This window comes from Megachile rotundata, chromosome 9 (assembly GCF_050947335.1).
Source record: "Megachile rotundata isolate GNS110a chromosome 9, iyMegRotu1, whole genome shotgun sequence".
Lineage (NCBI taxonomy): Eukaryota > Metazoa > Arthropoda > Insecta > Hymenoptera > Megachilidae > Megachile > Megachile rotundata.
The window spans coordinates 15847774-15865745 of record NC_134991.1 but is presented as its reverse complement, the minus strand read 5'-3'; the positions used below and the strand labels follow the sequence as shown (position 1 = coordinate 15865745).

The 17972-nt window shown below is 42.6% G+C and overlaps 1 protein-coding gene across 2 annotated transcripts; it reads left to right on the top strand.

Moving 5' to 3' along the window:
- Nucleotides 1-2585: 2585 nt before the first annotated feature.
- On the top strand, nucleotides 2586-17584 carry LOC100881019 (protein Star). 2 transcript variants are annotated; one of them, XM_003703824.3, is made up of 6 exons: nucleotides 2591-3594; nucleotides 8617-8808; nucleotides 11734-11947; nucleotides 12345-12509; nucleotides 12583-12774; nucleotides 13824-17584. In XM_003703824.3, the coding sequence occupies exons 1-6, from the start codon at nucleotides 3521-3523 to the stop codon at nucleotides 14007-14009; spliced, it is 1023 nt and encodes a 340-aa protein (XP_003703872.1). In that variant the 5' UTR covers nucleotides 2591-3520; the 3' UTR covers nucleotides 14010-17584. The 2 variants fall into 2 exon arrangements, with proteins under 2 accessions (XP_076392018.1, XP_003703872.1); XM_076535903.1 differs by lacking the exon at nucleotides 8617-8808 and having other exon boundaries at nucleotides 2586-3594.
- The last annotated feature ends 388 nt before the right edge of the window (nucleotides 17585-17972 follow it).

Here is a 17972-nt window from a genome sequence, read left to right as displayed (position 1 = left end):
GCTTATTGAACACCGTCTGGTTGTTTCTTCTTTCACCTCGAGCCGCTTTTCGTACACGACAAAAGCGACTTTTCCTCTTCGACGTCCTCAGGACGCTCGACTTCATCCCCTCGGTCGCGTCTCGGTGAACCTGACATGCTCGAGGAACTTGGACGTCGTGGACGATTAACCTGTTGTACGCTGTTCTCTCCGTCGCGTAGAAAGTTTGCTTGCGGAGTTACGAGATTGGATACAGTGAAGCCGGTTTACACGAGGTGTTAACTTTCACTGTCGCGGGAATTGCTGGAACCACAAATGTAATGGTTATTGAGAGGAAACGTGATTTCAATTTGATTAGTAGATTGTTATATGGGAAGTGGAATTGTTAGTGTTTCTTTTTGGGTGGAGGAATTTAGGGAGGACAGAGGTTTAGATTAGGTTTGGGAGTATGGGGAATCTGGAGAAGAGTGATATAGTGCAGGGTAATGCAGTGCGTGGTAATCTCACGCATGGTAATCCAACGCGTGGTAATTCCACGCATGGTGATCCAACGCATGGTAGTCCAACGCGTGGTTATCCCATGCATGGTAATTCAGTGCGTGGTAATTCCACGCGTGGTGATCCAACGCGTGGTTATTCCACGCATGGTAATTCAGTGCGTGGTAATCCCACGCGTGGTGATCCAACGCGTTGTAGTCCAACGCGTGGTAATTCCACGCGTGGTGATCCAACGCATGGTAGTCCAACGCGTGGTTATCCCATGCATGGTAATTCAGTGCGTGGTAATTCCACGCGTGGTGATCCAACGCGTGGTTATTCCACGCATGGTAATTCAGTGCGTGGTAATCCCACGCGTGGTGATCCAACGCGTGGTAGTCCAACGCGTGGTTATCCCACGCATGGTAATTCAGTGCGTGGTAATTCCACGCGTGGTGATCCAACGCGTGGTTATCCCACGCATGGTAATTCAGTGCGTGGTAATTCCACGCGTGGTAGTCCAACGCGTGGTAATTCAACGCGTGCTAATCCAACGCGTGGAAGTCCAACGCTTGGTTATCCCACGCATGGTAATTCAGTGCGTGGTAATCCCACGCGTGGTGATCCAACGCGTGGTAATTCGGTGCGTGGTAATCCCACGCTTGGTAATATACGAATCAACGAAATCTTGCAATGTACGAATAAAATATTCGACTGCACAGAAAGGCCCGTAAGATGTTTATTTTAAAAAAGTCCGGCAGCGTGAAATTATTTACGGCTCGTCTCATTTATTTTTGCAGTTTCGTCTCGAGCGGAACTCGATGAACGCGGCTGTTCGTCGATTCTCTCTTTTTCTCGTTCAATCAACCGAGATGGTCAATTTGGAACAATCTGAATATCGTGAAAAATGGATTTCGTCGAACTATGACGGCAGAAAAAATCCGTACGAAAAATATTAACTCTTTGTTTGCATTTTTAGGACGATTTTTATCAGTCAACGTTTATTCTCTTTGTATAAATTTGTAGAATAATAGAATTATACTAGACTTTCGCAATTATTCGGTGCAATATTTGCGGTCAACGCACGTCACAACAGATTATACAAAGAATAATGCAATAAGCGATTAACTCATTAATGTGACATTAGCAGATGCTGTTAAATTTATTGTCAATTAAGTGAAAATTTATACACTGTTTAATCAGTTAATTACGTACCTTTTAACCCTTTCGTGCTATTATTCTCTTTAGTCCCGAACATTTCTACCAACTGGTTATTAAATATTTAAGTAAATATATCCTCGTACCATGAAGGTCACTGTGAACGTTTATCACTAACGATTGAAAAAATCAATTCACATAAATGTCATATGTGGTCATGCATGAGGGATGAAGTACCCAAACAAAATTCCATAAAAAATTATTTTGCAATTTATCAAAGGGCATTCTAAAATTTTAAGAGCTATATAACACTTCTAACCATGAAAATATAATCCTCCAAATTTCAGTTTTCAAGTTTCCAAAGTATCAAGCTTCAAAATTTCCAAGTCTCCCAAGAATATCTAAACATCCTTTCCAAGTTAAAGACCGAAATTTCTAAGTTACCGAAGTGTCAAGTTCCTAAACACCAAAACCTCGAAATCCCCATATTCCAAGAAGTCGAAACTCGAAAATCTTTGACCAGCAGTTTACGGTCGCGCGGTGCAGCAGCGTGCAGTCGCCCATGATCCAGAAATCCATCGAGTCGAGAAACATGAACTCTGTTGTTCCCGTGTCAGCGGTCAGAATCGAGTCTAGCAGCCTATGTACAAAAGCGGCCACGAGTTGCAGGATCGATAACGCCTTTACACCGCTACCGGACGTACGCTCAGCTCTCACGCTGACCAACTCGACGGTGGTGTGCATATCCCTCCCGTCTAACCCGAGGTATAAGTTGCAACCCCGAGTTAGGTTCGTTTGAGCACCGCTGTTCTCTACCTGGCGGTTAATAGGAGAGCGGAGAGTACGGAATGTCCTCGTAAAGGCGAGCGAGAGGGACGGTGAGATTGAAGTGGATAGACGAGGAGGTCACCGATGGCGGCCGGTGTTTAAAGAAGGACACTCGATATAGGAGGCATTGTACCCGGTTACCGTCAGCCGTTCCAGGTGCTGGAACTGCCGGCCAGTCGGCTCTCGCCACGGAACGGGCATATACGCTTGCATTTCCTTCTCTTCGCGAACAAGAACCGACGACCTTCTGGCATTTCTCTAGCCGACTGTCTCTCCGTCGCGACGCGACGCGTCTGCACCCGGTGAAACGAGCGCGCGAGTGGGAGACGTTTAAGTGAACGAGCGTCTGAGCTGGCAGAACAGACAGAGACGGAGAAACGGACGAAGGAAAGAGGGAAGAAACGACAGGGACGCCTTGTGTATCGTGTGGCGCTCTGCAGTGCGACATTCGACGACAACACACGCTTGTGCCGCTTACCATCCTAGGCCGGCTGCTAATCAACTTTCGTACACGCTCTTCCGTTCGGCTCCGCTGGCGTTCTCCTTTGTTCTCTCCTTCGACCTCGAGCCAGTCGCCGGTCGATCGCTCGTCGATGCGCCGATTTTTCACCTGGCCCGAACACCTACGAGCATTCAAACTAATTCACTCCGAGGGCCACGTATGGAACCGTTGATTCGAAGCTGAAAGACCACGTTTCATGGAGTTCTTCATCAACGAACAACTAGAAGTTCGACTGCCACGAACAACGAAGAAATTTTATCCAAAGTATCGAGAAGAGTAACGATAAGAATTTGACTGTCGAAGTCGTGAATTTGTAATTAGTAAAAGAAAAGAACGTCGAATCGTAAACAGAAGTAGCGACCAGTGTTCGACGAGGACGCTTTTATTCGAGCAGCGAACGAACCGACGCTCAGCAGGCAAAGCCGAAGGTTTGAGAAAGGAAAATACGCTCGAGTGCAGTGCCCGCGACACGAAGCGTCGACGGAGGATGTGCACGCTGCCCTCGTGAAATAAGCCTGGCCGATGCCTTCCGGACAACGATCGCGTCACGAACGGGATGTGAAACGAGCCACGTGAATGTTGTGCGCCAGTGAATCTTCCTTTCCGCCAGGCGAATTATTCTGGACCGGCATGGAGCCCGTGAAAGCCAAGTACGTACAACTAATCCGTTATTCTGATAATTCTTCTATGTATTCGACGTTTTAACATGATTCTATGTTCGGAGATGCACTTGCGTAAGAGGCGATTGTTTCGGAGCATTTGTTTTGCGATCGAGCTGTATCGTAGAAAGCCGCGTTTTCACTGACATGGATCCTAGCTACAGTCGCTCGCAAAAGTCGAGCTGATGGCCATACGTTTGGGTATTAGAGCTGAATACTTAGCATTCGTTATATTGCCACGTCTATTGCGAGTGAAGATTCTTGGTTATATTTACATTGTTCATATTTTGGCGCGTTACTTCTACTGTGGTATTGTTACTCATTTATTATTTCTACATGTTGTATTTTCACACACTGCCACGCGTTGCATCTTTACGCATATCTACGTGTTGAATCACCACACGTATTTCTATCTGTAGAATCTCGGTGCAGTTTTATACACTGAATCCCCACGCGCGTTTGTACGCTCTGAATCGCTAGATGTTCTATGGCAACGGGTTGTATTTGGACGCGTTGGATTATTCTACGCGTTGTGAGCTCAATACGTATGGTAATTCAGTGCGTGGTAATTCCACGCGTGGTAATTCCACGCGTGGTGATGCAATGCGTGGTGATTCAGTGCGTGGTAATTCCATGCGTGATGATGCAATGCGTGGTAATTCAGTGCGTGGTAATCCCACGCGTGGTGATCCAATGCGAGGTAGTCCAACGCGTGGTAATTCAGTGCGTGGTAATTCCACGCGTGATGATGCAATGCGTGGTAATTCAGTGCGTGGTAATCCCACGCGTGGTGATCCAATGCGTGGTAGTCCAACGCGTGGTAATTCAGTGCATGGTAATCCCACGCGTGGTAGTCCAACGCGTGGTAATTCAGCGCGTGGTAATCCCACGCGTGGTGATCCAATGCGTGGTAGTCCAACGCGTGGTAATTCAGTGCATGGTAATCCCACGCGTGGTAGTCCAACGCGTGGTAATTCAACGCGTGGTAATTCCACGCGTGGTGATCCAATGCGTGGTAATCCAACGCCTGGTAATTCAAAGCGTGGTAATTCAGTGCGTGGTAATTCCGCGCGTGGTGATCCAATGCGTGGTAGTCCAACGCGTGGTAATTCAGTGCATGGTAATCCCACGCGTGGTAGTCTAACGCGTGGTAATTCAGTGCGTGGTAATTCCACGCGTGGTAATCCAACGCGTGGTAATTCAGTGCGTGATAATCCCACGCGTGGTGATCCAATGCGTGGTAGTCCAACGCGTGGTAATTCAATGCGTGGTAATCCCACGCGTGGTAATTAGGTGCGTGGTCTTCTCACGCGCGATATTGTCATGCATTGTATTCTCATGCACGATAGTGTCTCGCGTTACATTCTCTCACACGATATTGTCACGCGCTGTATTCTCAAACCCGATATTGTCACGCGTTATACTCTCCCGCGCGATATTGTCACGCGTCATACTTCCACGTACGATATTGTCCCGCATCCTATTCTCCTATTCGATATTGTCACACGTACTTCCACTCGTTACATCGTCATATATTTCTCAGCAATTATACAATAGAATTGGAGCTTATTCTGCGTCTTCAATTGATTTGAAACATAAAGCATCACCACCAATATTGGCCAATTTCCAAATTCGTTTTTACCACTGTTGATACAAAGTTCGGTGATCGAGGAAGCGTGAAGCTCGATGAATGGAGCAGTTTACTAATAATTTCCAGGGAACTTCGCAAGAAACATTCGTAACATTTCATTCTCGGACAACAAAATTCATAAATATTTCATGTTAGTTGCGTTTCGTTTTAAACGCACCGATTGCAATTTTATTCTTATAATGGGTTAAACCACCAGCTTCATCAAATATTCGTGTTTATTTTATATTCACAAAATATTATATAAATATTTATTTAATAGAACGATGTCCAATACGTGTATTCACATGAATCTCAAAATAGAATACAATAATTGGCGCGAAATTGCTGGTCCAGTGTTTGATGAGAATTCCAGAATTGAGTTATGGACATATAATGGAAGATTTAAAAACAATGGTTGGCGTTTAATGCTTCGTTTCTGCCGAATTTCGTTTGTTTTGAACCTACTGTTATTCAAAGTTCACAAGTGCAGAAATGGCGTTTGTCATTGTATACTTTGGCGATTCAATTTACGAGTAATTGAACGTCAGATATTATTTAAACATCGATTTTCAATGTACGTTAGCTTTTCCTTTCCAAACAATAATCCGTATCGCTGTGGATGCAGCATAAAAGGCAGGGTTTGAAAAGCTACCACGCGTTTTCTTTGCACCGATACGATCTATTATTCTCCCTTTATTCGTCATTACATCGCCCTACGGCCTCGTTGAAGCTGGAACCCGGAAACTGCTGTGGCTTCCCCTCTGTAAGTCGAGCTTCTTTTGTGGAGGAAAGAGGGGCTGCAAGGGTAAGAAATAAGAAATAAAAGCGCGATCGAAACGACAACGCGTAAACTCGAGATAACGATCTTCCTCGACGGTGGGAATTGAAGGCATTTATTAAACCGCAGCAACAATTAGGTCGCACAATTTAAAGGGCGTTCAACGCGATGGAGCTTCTTGACCGCCATTGTGAAAATTAGGCTACTGTGAAAGAGCGTAGAGAACACGATCCTTGACCTTTTAACGCGTTAAACACCTCAGCAGAAATTGTTCAAAGAAACTTACAAATATTAGGGCTCCACAAAAATTTCTATCCGTATCGAAAAAAATTTTGAAAGTAATTTTTAATAAATTATTGAACTAATATTGGTTTGCATAGCAATGGATGGAGTCAGACTTAACGAACATCGGTTTTCGTACGAAAAAAAAATTACAAGACCTTTGCAAGTCGTCATTTTCATTTAATGAGTACAAAATAATTACTGCAGTAACAGAAAATGTAAACCCAGAATGTTTTTAATAACGTTATAATTAAAGTTATGATGTAAATATGTACAATTTTTTCTCGCTCCAAATAACTGAAACAAAAGATACATATAACAGTTTTATTTTTTAATAATTGATTTTGTTGGAACATAAACGATGCCCGTTTTCCATTTTTCATGTAGGTGAACACGGAAATCCATAGAACATCCGGTCATAGGTGTCCATTCGTGGTTGTACAAATGCACCCACACAATTGCGGTGGAAAAAATCGGTTAGAAAGTGCTCGCCCACTCTCTGTTACATTGTTGGATTATGGAACGACTTTTTCGCGTGTTTTCAAAGAAAATAACTTTGTCCGGTGCGTGCGACATTTGAAACCTGCCCATTCCCTGATACATTCAAAGTACGCCGAATAAATATTTAAACAAGCGAGTTTTGTTTTTTGTTAGCGACCCAGTTTATCAAAATTGTTTTTTTACAATTACACACGAGCTCGGTGGACGGAAGTCCGTGAAAGCGAACGGCTTACATAGAATCGTAATTAATTAAATTTCCTGCGAAATATACTCTTTCTACGCAAAATAATATCGCATAGTTTAGCGAGATTGCTCTTTAAATTTGCATAACGGTGATGGCTTAGATCGGGTCGTAATTAATTAAACTTTCTGGGGATGTATAGGGTGGGTAAAAGTGAATTTGAATGGTGGGGTTCTGATTGGAGTGTTGTGTCGATGTGACCACGTGTTATTGCTGTGAGTTATTTCTACATGCTGAAATTTTCACGCGTTGTAATTCCTACGCGTTAGAATTTCCACGCGTTGTAATTTCTATGCGCTGTAATTTCCACGCGCTGAAATTTCCACGCGCTGAAATTTCTACGCGTTGTAATTCCCACGCGCTGTAATTTCCACGCGCTGAAATTTCCAAGCGCTGAAATTTCCACGCGTTGTAATTTCCACGCGCTGAAATTTCCAAGCGCTGAAATTTCCACGCGTTGTAATTTCCACGCGCTGAAATTTCCACGCGCTGAAATTTCTACGCGTTGTAATTTCCACGCGTTGTAATTTCCACGCGCTGAAATTTCCACGCGCTGTAATTTCCACGCGCTGAAATTTCCACGCGCTGAAATTTCGATGCGTTATAATTTCTAGGCGTTGTAATTCCCACGCGCTGTAATCCCCACGCGCTGCAATTCCCAAGCGTTGCAATTCCCACGCGCTGTAATCTCCACGCGCTGCAATTTCCAAGCGTTGTAATTCCCAAGCGTTGCAATTCCCACGCGCTGTAATCCCCACGCGCTGTAATCCCCACGCGTTGTAATTTCCACGCGTTGCAATTTCTACGCGTTGTAATTACTACGCGCTGTACTCCCCACGCGTTGCAACTTCCACACGCTGCAATTCCCATGCGTTGCAATTTCTACGCGTTGCAATCCCCACACGCTGTAATTTCCACGCGCTGTACTCCCCACGTGTTGTAACCCCCACGCGCTGTACACCTCTATAACCTCCTTAAAACGCTATAACAAGAATGCATTAAAGTAATACAAGAATAAAGCAACTCTGAAACAATCCACAATATATCGCATTATTCCTACATGGTCATGACGCTCAAGCTGGTCAATGCGTGAGAATTGTTTCGCCTTCGTAGCATAAATCTGCTAAGGTATTCGCAAAAATAGACATCGTTTTGTTAGTCGAAGTAACAATATAGTATTTATAATTGTTACAAGAGATTGTCTCGTTGTTCAGTCGTTGCATCAGCATCTCAGCGTCAGTTGCAATCGCGTTATGGCATCGTGTGAAAGTTTAGCTATCTAGCTTTGCTACAACATAGATGACATCACGAACCGGATTGGTTCGATATCTCGATCCAGAAATCGGTTACGCTTCCGTGTATTATAGCTCTGTATCCTGCAATTACTTAGAAAAGGGATTATGGGAATTTTAAGATAAGATATCGACACAATTTTATTTCATCTTTTGGTACTTTTGCTATTGACACGTTTGGAGTAAAGAAAGTAAATTTTAAACGAATTTTACCCAAGTGGGTTTGAACGTGTAAGCTTCATATCTGCGTGATATCTGCATGTATAATGAAATGTGCATTTGGTTGCAGAATGGCTCCCACAGGGATGCCTCCAGTTACCGGTGTCCTACAGCCGCCGGCGGGTTCAACGTTGTCAGGGACCACCATGGCAAACTACAAGAAAAGTTGGTGGAGAAGAGTGGCCCCCTGCTTGGCATTTCTTGCCGCTTTTTCCACCGCCATGGCGTTGCTCCTCGTCTGGAGCGAAGCTGCAGCTTTGAGGTAACACTCGATGATTATATGGCACGTACATTTTACAGATCACCGCTCATTTGCAACTGGCATCATTTTGTACGCGAATTATGAATTACTCAGGAATTTTTTAATTACATTGCAATATGTATAACATCTTGTTTTACATTAAATAGGTTCTTCAACGCGTTACGTGAAACGTAATATTTAATAACAATATTCCATATAATATATTGTGTATCATGTATAATATTACTACATACCTTTACTCTTGGTTATTTAATAATTTCTCCTAGCAATGTTTGAAGTATTAAGAAAGTTTTCAAGATTAAATTGCAGGAGCATTTTATAAGCATCTGCAAAGGAGTTTCGTGTCAGCTACTTGAACGTCTACATTAATCGTGGGTTCAAAATAAATTGTAGTATTATAATTGGTCCTTAAAACAGTACCCAGATGTCGTCGAGTTTAGGCTTAATTTCTACCGCTGTAATGTCTTTTTAATGGAGGATTTTGTACTATCCTTATTTTATCACACTCGAAGAAACGTAAAAATTTTATAGCCTCGTAAAGAGCAGAACGTCTGAGCGTTCTAAAGCTATCCCAAGAGAGCTTCATTCCTTTTCTTTAATTTTTCCTTCGATCTCTTTTTATTGCTCTTTCCATTAAACTAGCTGTCAGCGACCGGGAATTAAGTATTTAAAGGGATCATCCCATCTTTTATTGCACTTCGGGAATTCCGATTCTCGTGTCAATTTACGGCAATCAGCGAAGAGTGGATTGCAAATATTTGCTGAGGAAGTAAATTGTATTTGGAGGATTTTTGTATGTGGCAATTTCACGCGTTAGAATTCGACGCATAGCAATTCCAAGCGTAGTAATTTCACGCGTTGAAATTTGAGGAATAGTAATTCCGCACGCGGCGATATAGCGCGAGGTAACTTCACGCTTGGCGATATAACGCGTGGCAATTCTACGCGTTAGAATTCGACGCATAGCAATTCCGCGCGTGGCAATTCGGCAATTGGCAATTCCATATATGGCGATATAGCGCGAGGCAACTCCACGCATGGCGATATAACGCGTGGCAATTCTACGCGTTAGAATTCGACGCGTAACAATTCCACGCATAGGAATTCGGCAATTGGCAATTCCACACGCGGCGATATAGCGCGAGGCAACTCCACGCATGGCGATATAACGCGTGGCAATTCCACGCGTTAGAATTCGACGCATAGCAATTCCACGCGTAGTAATTCCACGCATAGCAATTCGGCAACTGCCAATTCCACACGCGGCGATATAATGCGTGGCAACTCCACGCATGGCGATATAACGCGTGGCGATTCTACGCGTTAGAATTCGACGCATAGTAATTCCACGCATAGCAATTCGGCAATTGGCAATTCCACACGCGGCGATATAGCGCGAGGCAACTCCACGCATGGCGATATAACGCATAGCAATTCCACGCCTCAGAATTCGATGCATAGCAATTCTAGGCGTTAGAATTCTAGGAATAGCAATTTCATGCGTGGTGATATAGCACGTTGCAACCCCACGCGCGGCGATATAACGCGAAGTAACCTGACGCGTTGGAATTCGACACATAGCAATTTTACATGTAGTAATTCCAAGCATTGAAATTCAACTCATTGCAATTCGTCGCATTGGAATTCAACATATATTAATTCCATATGTGGCCATATAGCGTGAGGTAACTCCACGTATTGATATTCTAATCGTGGTAAACTAACGCATAGCGTTTCGACGCGGGGTAATTCCACAGGTTGAACTTCTAAGAGTTGTAATTTTATTTGACAATATAGTACGTAGTTCTCGCAATATATCGCCGATTCCTAGTAGCGGCGATATAATGCGAGTCAACGAATTTCAATGCCACAATGAATTTGGAAATTCAATTTCATTACCTTCAGATTGTTGCATTTCGGAAACTGATAAATGTACAATCAGAAAATTTTTCTGAAAATCTCAATTTCATTAAAAGACCGTAAACAATTGTACAGCGAAGAGATCCGGCGATATCAATTAATGTTTGTCTTGTGCAATCGTAAAACTAACGGCAGCAAAGCGGCCGTTCAAATATTTTCTCACACCATTCTGGTTTTAAAGCCCCACCGTATGCCTTATCGTATCGTTGTCATAGAAAGTCAAATATTTGATCGCGGCTTTCGGCAGAGATCCCTGACAAAACTCGAAGCTTAACGTCGAGAATCAACGATAATCTGATCGGTGGGAAATGATCGCGCACGTACAACGATAAGCAACGTGTCATTACGTCTCTCATTGTCTCGTACTCGTTAACACGTTTCAATTATGTATCCCGCAGTCCTTTGCAAACCGTACGCGCCTAACAACCTTTTCTTCTTTATCTTTAACGATCTACGAAGCCCGCACCGTGTTCTCGAGGAACGGTAAAGAAACGCGATTGTTAAACGGAGTTAATTACCAGGTCACTCGACGATTATCCTTTCCCTTTGTACGAGAGGAACGTGGCAAAAGCTGGCAACGTTACAAGCTTCCAAAGAAAGACTGCTTCCCGTGATGTTCATGAATATTGGATGCGCCAATCGAAGCTTTAATTGAACATTTTCCGAAAGCTGCAGCGTTTCTTTTATTCATCGTGTCACGGCCGATGCAAAGTCGTTCATTGTTCGGACCGCTTTCGATTCGAACGGGTAAATAAAAATAGCAGCGCGTCTCGGTCGTTGCATAAAATCCACGGTCTATTTGTGACGAAGAAGAGATTATCGAGACCATTATGGAGCTTTTTTAACGCTAAAACGAGCACCTCTCGAATCCCGATTACGTGCAATAGGAAGAGAAAAGAGATTTGGATACCCATCATTAGGTATTACAGCTGAAACGAGGAACATGTGCGCGTGTCAGACTTAATGAGAGCCGTTGTGTACATTAAAGCGGACGTTCTGTTCCAGGAGGCAAGCGTTTGACGCCAACATGACGAGGGACTATGTGTTGAACAGCGTCTCGATGGACAATCCGGAATTGGTTGCATATATTAGAGAAGTCCAATTGAAGCCCACCACTCAGCAGGATCCCTTGAACGCCACACAGACCTCGGAGGAGAGGTACGTGTCGAGTCTCACGGAAGGGAAACGCGAGGGTGTCTATGTGGAGTATATTAGCAGGGTAAGATCCATTCAACTCTTGTCTTTTTTCTCAAAATATAATTTCTTAACATTTCTCCCAATTTCATTTATGTTGACATTTGATGAGATAACAGGTCAGTATTAGGGAGGGTGAAGTTCACTCCCTTCACAGAGGGCGAAGTAAAGAAGGATTTAAATAAATTCATACTTGACCATGCATTGTCTTAAAATGTACATTATAAATTTTATAAAATAAATAACATCGTCTGTAACATTTTTAAAATTACTTCCAGCAGAATAGATTTATTGATATGTCTGCCATTTGCATTCTGTCATAAATAATAAGCAAAGACCTACGTAAATTTGCAAGAAGAATGCCTCAATTTTAAGTTCAGTCCAGATTATTCAATGTATAACAGTAATAAGCACTGTTACAGATAGGAGCAGTCTCCAGCACAGGTTGGTTAGAGAGAAACTTGAGTTGGAGAGGTGTGTTGATCCTGACAGATCCACGAAGCTTCTTCGAGGCTCACAGAAGCACCAGGAATCCAAAAACTAGAGTTCTTCACGCGTGTCTGAGTACCGATAAGGATACCAAAGAGGCAAATATTCAGAACTATCACTAAAAATTTCAAGGTTCATAGAAATCTTAATTGTCACGCTTCAAACTTGCAGATTACTTATCATCAAGAATCGGAAGTGCAAGTTACCAAGTTGGGTGAGGGTCCGAACAGTCTGGTGTCTCCGGACGAGGGTCTGCCCACTACCAGATTGAAATGCTTCCCTCTGTATAGTGTGCTGTTGGCGTACAGTGCTACCACTTTGGATTATTTGAGTCTCGATAGCCCTGATGCTCAGGATGGCCAGGTAAATGATATTGACGTCGTATTTTATTTAAGTGTTGTGCATTTGGGTGCGATTTTATTTAGGTTAGAATGTTGAGGGAGGAGCATGTTTGCAATTTGGGGGGATTGTGACGTTGGGGTATTTTGATATTTAATTTGTGGATTTTCAAATATTCAAATACTTGCATTCCCAATTTTCCATAATTCTAATTCCTCACATCCCTAATTTCCCATATTCCCAATTTTCCGCATCCTCAAATTCTCACATCCCCTAATCCCTACGTTCTCAAATTCTTCACACCCCCAAATTCCTACGTCCCCAAATTCCTACATATCTAAATTCCCACATATCCGAATTTCCACATCTCCAAATTCCACATATCCAAATTCCCACGTTCTCAAATTCCCACATATCCAAATTTCCACATTCCCAAATTCCTCACATCTCCAAATCCCTACGTCCCCAATTCCCCACGTCCCCAATTTCCCACGTCCCCAATTCCCCACGTCCCCAAATTCTCACATCCCCAAATCCCTACGTTCCCAAATTCCTCACATCCCCAATTCTCCTCATCCCCAATTCCCCACGTCCCCAATTCCCCACGTCCCCAATTTCCCATGTCCCCAATTTCCCACGTTCCCAATTCCCCACGTCCGCAAATTCTCACATCCCCAAATCCCTACGTTCCCAAATTCCTCACATCCCCAATTCTCCTCATCCCCAATTCCCCACGTCCCCAATTCCCCACGTCCCCAATTTCCCATGTCCCCAATTTCCCACGTCCCCAATTTCCCACGTCTCCAATTCCCCACGTCCCCAAATCCCTACATCCCCAAATCCCTACAACCCCAAATACCTGCATCCCCTAATCCCTCATCCACAAATTCTCAAATCCCAAATCCCTCATCCCCAAAATCTCCAAATCTGCTCAACTGTCCCTCCCACCCCTACGTTCCAATTTCCCAAAACCATCCTACCTGTCCAACAAAATTAAAAATCTGAAGTTTCACAGGGTGAAAGCTTTCATCAGTTATCCAAACTAACAGAATTCTATCGATTGCAACACACAGGTGCTCGACACGATTCCCTGGGAAACAACGAGAATATCCGTGCTGTCCATCCGCTGGAGTCCTCATCACAGCGAAACGGAGACGAAAAACCTGATCGATAAAATGACGAGCAGAAGATACAAGCTGATGTACACGACGGACACCGGGAAATTGATCTTCTTGTACAACGCGTTGCTTAAGATTTGATCCTTGACTTAGGACGCTTTCAACCATGGACCGTTCTACGTTCATCGTGGCTTTCGTTTTTTTTAAAAGCTCGTACAGCGAACGAGAAATATTTTGTTTCGAACAAATCAAAGATCGTTCAGGTTACTGGTATCATCGCACGAAACGCGATCAGCGAAGGGTTGCTGTTTCGTCGTTGAGAATCTCTGAACGTTGCTTTTATTTTTCGTGGAAACACGTTTCTTTTCGCTACAACGTAGAACAAGCCAAGACTTCTTATTTTTTCTATTCGAACTCGAGCGGGAACTTCTTTTTATTTCGCCGTCGGTTCAATGCGTGACTAAGACTGAGAGAATTATTTTTGTTCGCGAAGCATTTTAACCCTCGATAGACATTTCATTTTATTTACAATATCTGCTATTTTGCTGTTAAATATTTTTTGATAAACTTTGCTTTGAAAATAAGCTTTTTGTCGAATTAGATCTCTGGGTCTCCGTAACTGTGTCTCCGTCGAGGGTTAATTTATGTTCGATTATGCTCTCTTCTAGCCTACGCCTCACGGAAGAGTAAACCAAAACGAAGAGAAAGTGAACGTATTTAGTTTCGTACTCGATATTTTAGCGTAGGTTTTAACGTTAAGAAGTTGTCTGATGTAGATACCACGACATTTTACGATGTAGATTTTAATATTCGTCAAAGATGGCGGCAGACTCGTGGACCGTTTTCTTCCCACCAAAATCGATGTTCACTCGCGGGTAAACGAGCACTGTCGCAGTGATAATCGATCATTTACTCTGATTACCTACACGGGCCTTATTAGCACGTAAGATATTTAAGATGTTAAGTGAACTATTCGCTTTGCAAGTTATACGAAAATTTGCGTATTGATATTTCAAATTATTGCTGTCGGTATTCATATTTAATTGTGTATCTTTATGTACTTTTCGTAATTTCTGTAAAAAGATCATTTAATTCTTTGAACAACCTCAGAGATTATTTATTCCTTTCTTTGTATGACGCTTATTAGTGTTGTGAGTTTGGTATTTTCAAGGGTGGGGAATTTGGGGGATAGGAAATTTGGGGGTTTGGAAATTTGGAACTTATCAAATTAGAGATTTTGGGAATTTGGAAATTTGGGGGGTTGGAAATTTGGGGGCTTGGAAATTTGGGGGCTTGGAAATTTGGGGGCTTCGAAATTTGAAGGGTTGCAAATTTGGGGGCTTGGAAATTTGGGGGCTTGGAAATTTGAAGGGTTGCAAATTTGGGGGCTTGGAAATTGGGGGGGTTGGAAATTTGGGAGCTTGGAAATTTGAAGGGTTGCAAATTTGGGGGCTTGGAAATTGGGGGGGTTGGAAATTTGGGAGCTTGGAAATTTGGGGGCTTGGAAATTTGGGGGCTTGGAAATTTGAGAGCTTGGAAATTTGGGGGCTTGGAAATTTGGGGGCTTGGAAATTTGAGAGCTTGGAAATTTGAGAGCTTGGAAATTTGGGGGCTTGGAAATTTGGGGGCTTGGAAATTTGGGGGCTTGGAAATTTGAGAGCTTGGAAATTTGGGGGCTTGGAAATTTAAAGGCTTGGAAATTTGGGGGCTTGGAAATTTGAAGGATTGCAAATTTGGGGGCTTGGAAATTTGAGAGCTTGGAAATTTGGGGGCTTGGAAATTTGGGGGCTTGGAAATTTGGGGGCTTGGAAATTTGGGGGCTTGGAAATTTGGGGGCTTGGAAATTTAAAGGCTTGGAAATTTGAGAGCTTGGAAATTTGGGGGCTTGGAAATTTGGAACTTATCAAATTAGAAAACTTGGGACTTTGGAAATTTGCAATCTTGGGAATATAGAAATTTGCAAACTTGGAAAATAAAAATGTGCAAACTTGACAATATAGAAACTTGCAAACTTGACCGCACATAAACTTGCAACCTTCAAAACACAGAAATTCCCACCCCCAAAATACAAAGATCTAAAAATTCAAGAGCTTAAATTTGAAACTCCAATTCCACAAAAAATAAGTAACACTGTAAAGCGAAGAGTTCACGATAACACAAGAGCAAGCCGAGGCGCCATGCACGCGACACTCACGACACAATTACAGAATGGAAGTTCACCGGGTTTATCAGGCCGTTTTGCGCGATTACCGATCGAAACGTGGATTTATTTTCAGCCCGTGTTCACCGTTCGATTCGATAATTACGAGGAGACAACTATTATCGTTCCTATTTTGATACAGAATGCGCGTCGTTATGGACAGCTATTGGTAATCGAGCAGATACGGAGAGAGTTTAATACATACAATATATAGAGTTTACGATTGCGATCCGTGACCCGTTACTATCGGAGTTCGAGAAATGCTGATATTGTGCATACGTGTAACCTGTACTTGCATACTCGTTTGTGTGTGGATGGTAGGAAACATCTTTTGGTTAACAGCGAAGTGTTTTATATTTTGTTTTTGTTGTTTGGAATTTGGGGGATTGGGAATTTGTGATATTTTGATATTTAATTTGTGGATTGTCAGATATTTAAGTTTGTATATTTACAAATTCTCAGGTTTCCAAGTTTCTACTTTTCCGAATTCCTCACATTCCAAATTTTCTTCATATCTAATTCCCCACATCTCCAAATTCGTACGTTCCCAAATTCCTCATATCACCAATTCCACTCATCCCCAATTCCCTACATCCCCAGATTCCCACATATCCAAATTTCCACATCCCCAAATTCCCACATATCCGAATTTCCATATATTCAAGTTCCCACATCCTCAAATTCCCACATATCTGAATTTCCACATATCCAAATTCCCACATATCCAAATTCCCACATATCCAAATTCCCACATATCCAAATTCCCACATATCCAAATTCCCACGTCCCCAAATTCCCACATATCCAAATTCTCACATATCCGAATTTCCACATCCCTAAACTCCCACATCCCCAAATTCCTACATATCCAAATTCCTACATATCCAAATTCCCACATATCCAAATTCCCACATCCCCAAATTCCCACATATCCAAATTCCTACATCCCCAAATTCCCACATCCTCAAATCCCCACATCCCCAAATTCTCACAACCCTAAATCAGAATCCTAGTCTCGTGTCTATGAACCCCAGAGGCTCCACAAAGCTCAGAATACTTAACAATCCTCAAAATCTTAACAAATCCACAACATTCTAAGAAATATTAGATGTTAAGGTTGTGAGTTTTGGAAGTCCATAAAACTTAGAAAGCGTAACCTTTGAACCCTAGAGAGTACCTCAAACTCCCCACGTTTTCGTGTAGAACACAGATAAATTACACCAATAGATTGGTGTACTTACCAATAGATTGGTATACTTCTTCCTCCACACCTGCTATTAACCAAAGGATGATTGAGCTGCACGCTACCGTACTTACAAGGTACAAGTATCGATCACTGTCTTCTTTCCTTAATTTCAGATCTTATTTATTGTATTGTCGAGTATGATGTATCCAAAAATAACTTTAATTTTTTGTAACAGAACTGTGTGATATTGTATAGATCTGTATGGATTTTCTGAACAGAAAGTTGGTATGAAATTGTTTGTCATTTGAACCGATTAAAGTCTTGAAATTATTTTGGGTGTTTTATTCTTGCCTCCTGTTCCCTACGGTTATTAAAGAATGCGTTAAATTAATAATGAGAGTGTATTAAAATAAATAAATTTTGTTCTTCCTTAATAAGGAAGAAGAGAAATCTTTTCGAAGATAATAAAGGTCTCACAAAATTTCATACACCGATACACTTTGTCAATTACGGCGCATGGACGTACGACGCGTGGAAATACGGCGCGTGGAAGTACGGCGCTTGGAAGTATAACGCGTGGAATTACTACGCGTGGAATTACTACGCGGGAAGTATGGCGCATGGACGCACGACGCGTGGAATTACTACGCGAGGAATTACGATGCGTGGAAGTACGGCGCGTGGAAGTATCACGCGTGAAATTACGGTGCGTGGAAGT

What these genes read in the sequence shown, in the direction of transcription:
- LOC100881019 (XM_003703824.3), top strand. Translation starts at nt 3,521, where the DNA reads ATGTTGTGCGCCAGTGAATCTTCCTTTCCGCCAGGCGAATTATTCTGG. An exon ending in ATGGAGCCCGTGAAAGCCAA is followed by an intron (nt 3,595 to 8,616) that starts GTACGTACAACT and finishes ATTTGGTTGCAG; the next exon opens with AATGGCTCCCACAGGGATGC. An exon ending in AGCGAAGCTGCAGCTTTGAG is followed by an intron (nt 8,809 to 11,733) that starts GTAACACTCGAT and finishes GTTCTGTTCCAG; the next exon opens with GAGGCAAGCGTTTGACGCCA.